This window comes from Podarcis liolepis (assembly GCF_965112155.1).
Source record: "Podarcis liolepis genome assembly, chromosome: 1".
NCBI classification, from domain to species: Eukaryota; Metazoa; Chordata; class Lepidosauria; order Squamata; family Lacertidae; genus Podarcis; species Podarcis liolepis.
Window position 1 is genome coordinate 94993072 of NC_139554.1, and position 12502 is coordinate 95005573.

Genomic DNA, 12502 nt, shown 5'->3' on the forward strand with positions numbered 1-12502 from the left:
ATCAGCTTTGTTGTGCATAGGGAACTTCCTGGTGACTTGTTCACTGAGCCTTCATCCTGATTTGTTTACAGGGAGATTAGTCAGTATTGGAATGAATGCTGATTAAATAGCCAATTTGTTTGCCTGTGGCCTTATCTGATCAATTAACTATCTTATGAAAACATTCACATACATATTCCTGGCCAAAAGAACAGCTTCTGAGTACAAGAAGCATTCAGGCCACAATCCTAACTCAATTTACTTGAGAGAAAGCCCAATTTAATTAAGTTGGGCTTACTTTTGAGTAGACATGGTTAGGCTAGTACTGTGGGTGGCTAAAGATACTATAATAATAGAACTTGAAGTTTGGCCAGTTTCCTTTGTAGGCATAGGAGACGAATGTGTATAGAGATTACTAGTTAAAATGACTTTCAAATAGTGCAGCATTTGTGTTATGTTTTTAGGGGGGAAACCTTACCAAAAATATGCCTGTAGAAAATAAATATGACAGTGTTTCAACAAGTATAACCAATGATGAATTTTCATGGCTTAAACAATTATTAAAGTAAAAATATATATTAAGAAGTTAGAGTCGCTATTCTTGTAATGTAGTGATTTCCAAAGATCTGACACTTTCAAATTAATTAGAGGAGCCCTAAGATGGATCATGCACTGAACCAACACTTGAATGAATTATGGGGTCCCAAGATCCAGCACACATCACTTTTCCCAAGAATACTACCCCATGTCCATGCCAATTTACCGTAACTGTACTTTACAAAGATTTTTGCAACTGAATTCTCATGCATTCCTTTAATAGCCTTGCCTTTTTGTAATTCCAAACCATCTGATAACCATTTTAATACCCCATAATTCAATGCAGCAGTGTAGTTTAAGCAAATTAAGGCCATTTCCTCCCATTTCTACTTCTGTGGCATAGCCTATACTTCTCTTTCAATGTGCCCTTAATCTTAACACATTTTGTATCACTCACTGGCAGCGTTTTAAATTTTCACTTTTTCAAAATTAAATGTTAAAAAATCAATACTACTAAAAGTAGATGCACTCTCATTTAACATCTTCAAAAGCCTGACAGACATCTAGACCTCTTTTCAGAATCATATTAGAGAACAGTGGCTGATCTGATAGAATTTAATTATAGCATAAAAGACATAGGCCACAATCCAGAGAGCCCATTTACATGCTCTCAAGGGATTGTTCATGCAGAACCAGGCTTTCTATAGCTCTCTTTTGGTGCATTAGGCATCAGCACTTGTAACCAACTTGTGGGGGGTGGGAAAGGGAAGCGCTTTCAAAAATCTGCTATAAAATTTGTGTAGAAATTAAGAACATACCATTTTGTGTAAGAGGTTCTAGCATGCCAAGATAATTGTGACTGAGATACAGTGAAAATACCAGTGTTACAAACTCAGTGAAATGATATTGCAAAGAATGAATGCTGCTGCTGTCTTAAATATAGAATTGTGAAATATAATGCACTCATTAGTATATGAGACTCTCACCGAGAAACACTTTGCTGAATTTATCAGTATGAGAACTTATTTCATGTCAGTGTCATGATCACTTGATGATATGCCACAAGGTAGTGACTGAATTGATAGTATACTTTATTTTTGAATAAGAATTAAGTGTTATTGCCATAACTATTTGAATGCGCAGAAAAAAAGTATGAACATCAAAATCTGAATTTACAAAATATTATCTCAGTCGTGTACCAATTATTGCACTTTTCTTGTCAACCCTTCATCCAGTTCTCATAAATAAGTGTCGTAAGATGATTCCCAACATGCCTGACTAAATCAGGGTTTATTCCAGCATATGGTATTTATAGCCTAGAAAGAACTGTTTACGGAACAAGGCTCACATTATTATTTAATCTTACTAACCAGAATAATATCCAAAAGACAAATACAAGGCCCACATACTAGTATGTTAGATTTCTGTTCTAATATCTAATAGATACAATATCATCACACACAGACAACCCTTCTCATCCCTACAGCACTGATGCAGAGAAACCACATCTACTGACTACAATGTGTGAATTATAGCATGTATGAGTTTGGTTTAGGAGAAATGCTCAAAGGTGTGTGTGTGTGTGTGTGTGGTGCATTTGAATTCTTTACTTTAGAACTGAAGCTCAGATTATTCATATTTAAGCCAGTGCACTTAGACCAGTTTTACTTAGTTTAATACTAATGTTTGCTGTCTCCAAAGGGACTTTCATCCTTATAACAATATTAATTTAAGCCTTATAGTTCTGCTGTGCACACATAAAACAACTTTACAACATTATTGAAATCCTGACGTGTCAATGAATTACAACATACATTGGTGTTTCAGAATGGCTTCTTTATCATACCTTTCTTTTTCTGCCTGAAGAATGTTAGCTTGCATAAGTAATTCTGAACACATGTACCTCAGACTACAGCTTTGGCAATATATTGGCCCTAACCTTAACCCATGCTCCCATTCCCTGTTGAAAACCATTCTCAGTTCCTGCTTCATTTGAATATTTCCCAAGGAACTGCAGCTCCCATCTTTCAGTTGTGCAACTATTGGGTACAACCCAATTTCATTTACAGAAATCAATAGTATTAGAAAAACAGGTTTCCAATAATTTGCATAAATCTCAGCCATTGTTATGGATACAACATGTGCAAAATCTGCACATCAATCTACAAACACGTAGTTCTAGTTTTTATTGCTAACATAAAAGCAAAGGCCATTCTGTATCTATTGATGGAGCGAGCATAGGCATAGTGTTGATACATAATCTAGTATTAGTTCCCAACCCTAATATGTCATAAAGATAAATTCTGAAAATATATTTTTTCAGGGGGAGCATTAACAAACAACAAGAAAACAACTATAAAATCAATTACAAAAATCATCGAAGTTTAACTACTCAAATCTGTCTACTCCATATTTCAAGGTCTCCATTGTATTAACAGCATCCCTAGACACTGTTGCTGTTTTTTTAAACTATCAACAAAAAATACTGCCTACAAACTTAATGAGCACTACAGGCAGTTATTCATAAGGTCCTAAGAAAGACAACATAGTAAAAGTGCCAACCTTTTTGTCTATCAAATGAGAAACAGCCTCGGCAGCTGGCCCTGGAGAACAATTTAAGCAGCAACACCTGGAACCACTCAATACTACATCTCCCACAGAATTTGGCAGTTCACCACTGAATCAAAATAGATGCAGTAAAAAGATGAGAGGAGGAAAGAAAGGAGGAAGGTGAGAAACCAGGAAAATATAATAGTGGTCTAGGGCAGTGTTTCCCAAACGTTTTTGGGCAACGGCACACCTGTTTACCGGAAAAAAATCTCGCGGCACACCACCATTAAAGCCCCGCCCCCGTGACGTCATTCGGGGAGCCGGCGGCCCGGGCCTGAGCTGGAAGGAGAGGCGGTGCTTTTCGGCACAAGGCAATCGGCCTGGAATTGTTTCCCGCGCGCTGCGAAAGGGAACAGCTGCGGTCGCGCGAACCCTCCGGCGCTGGGAGGGGAAAGGGCGGAGTCGCAGAGCACCAGCTGGCCGAGCGGTTGCGCGCAGCGTTGCGCTTTTGGAGAGCGTGCGGCTGCTGCTAGGGGATCCGGGGACGTGAGCAGGCCTGGCCCGACCCGGGTTGAAGGAGGACAAGCCGGCAGCGCGCCAAGTGAGTTCGGTTGCGCGCGACGGCCCCCGCTCCCCCCACCCCCGCCGGATCCTCGCCGCCGCTGCCTCTCGCCCGCCTCCCTCCCACGGCACACCAGCCGATGTCTCACGGCACAGTAGTGTGCCGCGGAACACCGGTTGGGAAACACTGGTCTAGGGATAGAAGAAGCAAGTGGGTAAGACAGGAGGAAGCAATAGTATATACAGTGGCTGGGAAAACCCAGCTAGATGGGTGGCGTATAAATAAATTATTATAAGTAGTAATAGTTGTATATACGGCCTAGTGCATAAATATTGTGATATAAGGGCTATATAATAACAGTGACCTCATTTGACAAATCTCAAGTCTTTTGGCATCATTAGGACATCTGGGTAGAATCTACACACATAAAAAATGCTGTGAAAATGTGTGTGTTTTTTTAAAAAAAGTTTTGGGAAAAAAATTAATTGAATCTTCCATAGCTCGCTGTCACCATCTAGTGCCACATTTGTATATTGCACTTTACAAGACACTGGCTATCAAAGTTTACCCACCAGATCCAGTTATCAATCACTGCTGTAGGTTGTAATGGATGGATTCAGAGAAGAAAGCAGTGGCATAGGTTAAAGTTTTGTGATTTTACAGTATTTGTTTTGCTGTATTGATTTTTAACATTATTTCAATACCCAGAGGCAAAAGAAGACACCTTTAAGAAAGGTGTTAAGAAAAGGCAACTTCAACAGATACAGTTATCATGCAAGCATATCAGTTTGTGAGAATTTTTTATTAGTCAATTATATGTTTCTTTCAGCATTCTCTTCTCTGCACTACCTGTGCCTAATCTTCCTTATACATCAGGACCTTTTCCCAGTTCCAAACTTGTTCCAGGAGATTTATTCACAACCAAACTCGCAGCTTTTCCCCATCTCACATAAGATGGTCTGCAAGCTGTTTAGTTTCTTGAGCCATACATGAGCTTATTGACAACAGTCACTACCAAAATGCAATAAGTTTTTTCATAATTCTTGTATAGATGCAGTTATGTTGGAATTATTTGGATACTTGGGCACCTGACGTTTCACAACATGATAAATCATAGGTTGTTCAGATATTCAGACCAAACATCAATACGAAGAAAATTCTCACATTAAGACCTCATCATCACATTAAGAGTTGGGTTGATACAGCGACTGGTTTCCCCTCTAATATCCCCATTCCCAGATCTTTCTATATAGTACTAAAAAGAGTATGTGCAACATACCATTGATCCATTTGGCTTCTGGATTGTGAACTATAAATTCTTTTCTGAAGAGGTCTTCTAAAGACAATCTGCTTTCTGATGAATTTGACAGTTCATCTAAAGAAAAAGAAAAAAGAAAATTGAAACAGCAAATCACACTTTTTAATATAGAAAACCCAGATTAGATTACCAAAGACTTCACACAACACCAGACCCATATTGAAAGCTGAATCCTTCCCATTCATGAAAAATACAGATTTTTATTTCAGCAACAGTAAGGTAACGGGACCCCTGACCATTAGGTCCAGTCGTGGCTGACTCTGGGGTTGCGGCGCTCATTTCCCTTTATTGGCTGAGGGAGCCGGCGTACAGCTTCTGGGTCATGTGGCCAGCATGACTAAGTCGAACCAGAGCAGCGCACGGAACCAGAACAGCACACAGAAACGTTGTTTACCTTCCCGCCGGAGCGGTTCCTATTTATCTACTTACACTTTGACATGCTTTCGAACTGCTAGGTTGGCAGGAGCAGGGACCGGGTAATGGGAGCTCACCCCAACCTTCTGATCGGCAAGTCCTAGGCTCTATGGTTTAACCTACAGCGCCAGATAAAATATTATTGGGAGGCGGGGGAATCACATACAATTTTGGCTGGCTGTAATCTCACACATATACATATGTGAGTTCTGTGGAATTCCAGGAAAGCACAGCTTCCTCCAAGATTTACATTTACAGGTATGTGGGAAAGCCCTTTGGTTGCTGGATGGATGCAGCCAGCTACAGGGTCAAAGCAGGCAGGAAACTAGTGACGGTGTTCCCTCTTCCAGTTCTGCAACCATATCACCTGCTGCAGGTAATGCCGTGGTCCAGGGGACATTATTGCTTGCTTGAGCATCTTTCCTGACATTTTAAAGCCATAGACTACTAGGTAAATTGTAGGAGAGAGAACTTGCAAATTAAATATTGAATCTCACTGTCACTTTATAATCTGAGCACATTTTCCCCCATCTGGAATTTGTTCAGGGTTCTTGTTCTCTCCCCCACCCCCATTTTGGCAAGACTAAGAAGCAATTCAATTAAACACGTTGTAAACCATACAGGGTAATCCAGTAGGGAAAGATGGGACTCCACAGCACCATCTAGTGCCACAGTGTTATATTGCATATACAACACATATAAAACACTTTTTCTTTACCAATCTAAGTAATCTGCACCTTTAAATACTTGCTGTGCAGATCTCTCTTCTCAGCTTTCCTTTATGAAATTGCTATTTTTATTTTTATTTTATTCCTTGAAGCTATTTTTTCTTTCCATAAAGGCAGAATCTATAGAGATATATGGTATTCAAAACACAGGTCACAGCATTTCACTGTAAGAGCTTAAGACAGACAAGAACAACCTTTTCTACAAGCTCATGCTTGTCTTTCCTGGCACCCACAGGGTGCCCCCCCCCCTAAAATTAGGCCTGAAAGAAACATTCTAGCGTGGTTCCTCTGGTTTGCAAATCGGCCCACAAGCCCTAAAAGGTTGGTGCCCAATGGAGTAAAAGAATGATTAGAAAGTTTGCTAAGTTTCTCTGTGAATTTACAAAGGGGATAAAAACAGCTGAAACTGGCAAGTCCCAATTGAGATGATATACCATTTACCTTTACCATTATATTTGGACTTTTAGATGACAAGTTAACAAAGAAAGAATATATAGAGATATACAACCAAATTAAAATACAATATATAAAAAATGTTGAACTCCACACTTCATCCGCATTTACACTAATCCTACTTCCTTTGAAGCAAACAACTCTTCATTTGAAAGCCTTAATTCCAGTCCAAATATAGCTTATGAATCCCCCAATAAACATGCAGTTTTGCCCCTTACATCCCATCTTCAACAGTATTAATACGCCTTCCACCATGCACTAGCAATCCAATACTGAATGCTGCTAGAAAAGGTAGGAGGCCCCAATTTCCAAAGGATGTCATGAGGCAGTGGCCATGCTGATACCATGCACTATTACTGACTCAGCAGCCATTTGCCACCACACTGCTCATGTGCCTCCACTGCCTCTTCATGATGCCCTCCAGTAAGGCTACTGGGTTCCCTCCTTCATTTAGCAGTGGTCAACAGCAGAAGCTAGTAGTCTACTGGAATTTCACAGAATCATAGAATCTTAAGAGTTGTAAGGGACCCAAAAGTTATCTAGTCCAATCCCCTGCAATGCAGGAATCTCAGCTAAAGCATCCATGACAGATGGCCATCCAACCTCTGCTTAAAAACCTCCAAGAAAGGAGAGTTCACCACCTCTCATGGGAATCTGTTCCCCTGCCAAACAGCTCTTACCTGCCACCTAATCGTTTTGGTCCCTAGGAAGCATTAATATTCACAATACATGTACAGGTAATTAATTAGGTGTTTCCCCCCCCTCTCTATGGCAACATTTTCTGAGCTCCCTGTTTCTTTGCTATAATCATCTTCAAATCAGGATTCTGTAAATTTATTTGAAAATCACTAAATGTTAAATAAAACTGGCACTTTTTTAAAAACCCTAAAAGAATCTCATGAAAGCACTGAGAGTGGGGGAGAACCCTTTAAACCATTAGACAGATGTAGCAGCTTTGTTGAAGATTCTGAAAAGCTGGCTTTGTTGCATGTTTTTGAAAATATACTTTACCATATAACATTACTGAAGATGGTATTGAGAGCCACACATTCTCTTGAAAAATGATGTATCTTTTTGTATGTAAGCTGGAAAATTCACATCACATCACTGTCCAAACTTTTATTTTTTTTGTACTAAATCCGTGTTGCTACCTTTGTCTAACGTTTCAATAAATGTTGTTCTGGCTTCAGAAATCTCACAAATTCACAATGCGCAGTTTATACAATGCAGTAAAAGTATTTCCCCTTCAAACTGCAAAAACTTTCTGAATTCTGTAACCAGGGGAACTTTTCTTTTGATACCTTTGTGAATTCAAATGCATACTTTATATTTCTTGCCTCTTACTGGAGCATATTCCTTTCTCCTTAATGTTTATTCTCACATTTCACAATAGGCTATGCATTTTCCATCTCCATTCAAGATTATATTGAATTATTCATTGACAGTATGACATTTCCCAATTCATTAACTGGCTGATCGATTTTTAAATTTGAAGATATAGATACTGAGTATAGATTGCAAGCCAGAATAGAATTCTGAGCTGTTTAAAAGCTCCACCAAAATCCAAAATCATGATTGCAGAAAATTAAGCAGGAGATTTAGCTAATGTTGCCCAACAGGAAAGTGTTCATAGTCATGTTCACCATGACAATGATCCAGTCCTTCTTGGAAAGAGTTTATACCCCTCATCCACAGTTGTTACAGCCCATGAAACAATGGGCCCACATGGACTGTGTGTGCACTACAGTTATCCCTAATTTGCTAGACATTATTTCAAGGGCTGGAATGTGGTCATGTAATCTGACTTAAGCAATCATGAAGACTGAGCATCAAACATACAACTAGAGTACTTGGAGTGTTCTCCTGCAATCTGTTTTATTATTCCTTCTTGCCGACTCCCAGACCTTAGCAGGCCTAGTGAACTACTTATATCCAGTAAATGCTGTATTGAGGCCCTCAAACTGGTGCTCCTTGGGATTTGATAAGACACAAACTATGATGGTTATAGTTTTGATAATCATTTTGCTTTATGCCTAACAGTGCAATTGTTCTGCTGCTGTTTCTTCCATTCTTCATCCCATCACCGAAATTCTTTCAAATCTGTAAATCAGGGTTTGGGCTGTAAAGATGCCATTGATAAAGGTGCCCTCTGTCAACAACACATCATAAGAAGTTGTGCTGCAGTGCCTCTGCCTAGCAGGTATTCAAGCTCAGTTTATTTTCCCTCATCTATCCCACCATTGTGTCCGGGCCTTAGTCCAGGTCCTGCACAACCTCTCCTGATTCAGATGATATGGAGAAATAGAGCTGGATGTCATCACTGTACTGATGGCACCTTGTCCCAAAACTTTTATTGATATCTCCAGCAGCTTCATGTAAATATTAAATAACATCAAAATAGTGCCCTGCAGCAACCCAGGCTGTGAAAAAGCACTCTCCCAATGCTAATCTCTGGACTTTGTTCCATAGGTAGGACTAGAACCACTATAACTGAGATATTTATAAAGAGATTTGGTTGTCCTCTATCAATCAAACAAGTTTCTGACCACACAACCCAAAGCCCATAGTTACTTGGCCAAACCAGACCAATTATCTACATACCTCAGGTGCAGATTCTTGTTTATAACTGGCCCAGTTGTATGTGTTCTGTGTACTGCTGCAAAATAACCTATTTTGATTGGTTGGGTCCCGAAAGTTGAGTATGCTTCTTTGCATGAGGGATTGGTGCCTGTCACCTTAAAGGAAGTAGTGGCACAACAACAACTGAAAAAGCCAGTCCTGGATCCAATTCATTATAACAACTATCATTCAGTCACAAATACTTTCTTTCTAGGGAAGTGATTGACAGGGTTGAGATGGAACAAATGCAGACATTTCTGTAGACTGATTATTTGGGTGCCAGTCTGGTTTCAGTTTGGTTTGGGACCAAGTCAGCCTTATAGTGAGACTGGCAGGCAGAGTAGAACCCTACTCCTTCTGCTCTTCTAAAATTTTGTTCAAAAACAAGCTCCCATAACTTTTGCTTGGATATCAGAACTCTAGCTGCTCATTGCTACATAACTATATCTAAAGAGTGTGTGTGTGAGCTGGGGAGACAGCTTCAGAATATTCTCCTTGACTTTACAATAATACTAATGCCAACACTTAGGTTAAGAAGTGTGCTTTATATGTTTGTTGGCCACCAGATTCCAGGAATCAATGAAGAAACACTCAACCTTCACCTGCCAAACACGTCACCACCAAAATCATACTGTGAGGCTGCGTTGATTTTCTCCTCATTTTTAAAGAGATGATTGTATCCAGGATGCAACAGGACTAAGTGTAGCCAAACAAGTACCGTATTTTTTGCTCTATAAGACTCACTTTTTCCCTCCTAAAAAGTAAGGGGAAATGTGTGTGCGTCTTATGGAGCGAATGCAGGCTGCGCAGCTATCCCAGAAGCCAGAACAGCAAGAGGGATTGCTGCTTTCACTGCGCAGCGATCCCTCTTGCTGTTCTGGCTTCTGGGATTCAGAATATTTTTTTCCTTGTTTTCCTCCTCCAAAAACTAGGTGCGTCTTTTGGTCTGGTGCATCTTATAGAGTGAAAAATACGGTAATTTACCGTTGTTTGGTCTCTTAGTTGCAGTCATAAAGCTTCACACTGTTGTTTGTTGTTGTTGTTGCAGCATTGTGACAAATGAAAAGATCATTATCCTATGTACCTTCTTTCACCAAGCTTCTTTTGTAAATATTATGCATAGGCTTGAATGTAAAGAAGTCAGTGTTTAAAATATGCAAAAAGAAAAAATCATGTAAAGGGACAGAAAATGCCAGATTATCTTCCCTGGAGCAGAGGTCGCAGTTTGGCGTGGCTGCGGCAAGCCACGGCAGTAGGGAGGGGGCACCCTCTGTCCATGTGGCCAATGCACAACAACCGTGGGGACAGTCCACCAAATTTTCAATTTTAAATTGCCCAAACATGGGCTGTCTCAGGGTGGGGTTTTGGGGTGGCACACCTCACTGGAGACCACCTCTGGGTGTATCCAGTCAGGTGTGCTGCTCAAGCACAAAGATTGGCTGCTCCTGCTCTATGCAGTGCAGCCGGCTTTTGAACTCCCATCCTCCCATCCCTTTATTCCATGGTTGCCCTGGTCAGGACGTTCCAGGGACCTTGCTATTCAGGGCCAGTGAGGAATTTGCCTGCAGATAAACTGGGCCTGTCTGGGGTTTTGTCTACTTCATAGCAACTACCAGAACTTTCAGGCAGAGAAGACATTGGAATTGGACCCCTGGGCTAGCTGGAAGGGACAGGCATGACTCTACCTCCCCTACACAACCCATGTTTTGGGGTACCCCCAGCATAGGGGTGCTCTGTCCAGACCACCAGATGGAGGTGGACAGGCTGCAGACTCCCACACACAGAGACCTAATGGCTTTTCAAAGCACTGTCTTGATTTGATGTGCGTCATGTTGTTGTTTAGTCGTTTAGTCGTGTCTGACTCTTCGTGACCCCATGGACCAGAGCACGCCAGGCACTCCTGTCTTCCACTGCCTCCCGCAGTTTGGTCAAACTCATGCTGGTAGCTTCGCGAACACTATCCAACCATCTCATCCTCTGTCGTCCCCTTCTCCTTGTGCCCTCCATCTTTCCCAACATCAGGGTCTTTTCCAGGGAGTCTTCTCTTCTCATGAGGTGGCCAAAGTATTGGAGTCTCAGCTTCAGGATCTGTCTTTCCAGTGAGCACTCAGGGCTTATTTCCTTAAGAATGGAGAGGTTTGATCTTCTTGCAGTCCATGGGACTCTCAGGAGTCTCAGATGTGCATCATAGGGTGGTCCATAATATAAGATCTATCCCAACATAACTTTCAACCAGTGGACCAGGTTGACTGATTTGAGATGCAAGCCCAATGCCTAGAGACAAGATCTTCTGACATCTGTAATAAATAAAGTTGATTTCAACCCAAGTGGTTTGTCCTGTCTATTACTAATTGTATCAACAGCCTTGACTCCTGCAAGCTCAATGTTCTTGGGCCTACAAAACAAATACAATACATCTGGTTCAATAATAGGGTAAGTACATGATAAATAAATCCTACCTGGTGTTAAAAGAATTACAGACATTGTGATGAGTGAACATACGACTAGGATCACCAGCAGTGCAATTGCTATTCCCTTCCAGTTCCTCTGTGGTGGGCCGTTGCTTCCAATTTCCTGGAGGGAGGTAGAAAAACAGTATTTCGTAATTCACACCAAACAGTATGAGATTCAGTTATCAGAGCTCCTTTCTCATGAGTTAATTTAATTATTTATAGAGGTGTAATTCATTCTAAATAACAAATAAATCTCACCTACCCACCAACCCCAGACATGCACACCAAAACAATAATCTAATTGAGGGTATAAGAGTGCTGTCAAAATATGAATGGAGATCTAATGTACTGAAGATAAACTTCAGGACAACATGAACTAGCATTTCTCCAGATAATTAGGGAAATAAAATACAGCAATTTACTATAATTCCACCTGAAGTGGTGTAGGCCATAATGGTTTAAATACACATAGTTTTTAATGTGCAGTGCTAAATGTCCTGTTCAGAACCAAATAAACATTTTTTGCTTGAGGATCTGGTCATTCCATTTTAAATTGAACATCATTTATTTATATCATGATATGTTTTATAAGCTGCTCTTGTATTACTCATAAAAATCAACATTATTATGTAGTAGCAATTCTAGAACTCCAAGAATATAGCTTCCTCTAGGATTTGTGTGTGCCCCAACTCCTACACACACTAGGCAATAGAGACCTAAATAAAACCCTGCAATAAAATTAATTCTCTCTGCCTATCATAAAAAGACAGCAAGAGAAGAATAAGAAAGTCTGTGCTAGATTTTATATTGTTATATCACTTTAACATGCTATGAAAACAAAGAGCTAACACAAATTTTGTTACATTCTTATAGACCAAAGAACCAATTA

The 12502-nt window shown here is 40.3% G+C and overlaps 1 protein-coding gene across 3 annotated transcripts in view; it reads right to left on the minus strand.

Moving 5' to 3' along the window:
• Window positions 1-12502, minus strand: part of DPP10 (dipeptidyl peptidase like 10) — a 559151-nt gene that overhangs the window by 171113 nt on the left and 375536 nt on the right. For all 3 annotated transcript variants that reach the window (XM_083489332.1, XM_083489331.1, XM_083489333.1), the window contains 2 exons: window positions 11620-11734; window positions 4908-5003 (listed from right to left, as the gene is read on the minus strand). In XM_083489332.1, coding sequence (XP_083345458.1) covers window positions 4908-5003; window positions 11620-11734 — 211 coding nt within the window. The remainder of the gene's footprint in view (window positions 1-4907; window positions 5004-11619; window positions 11735-12502) is intronic.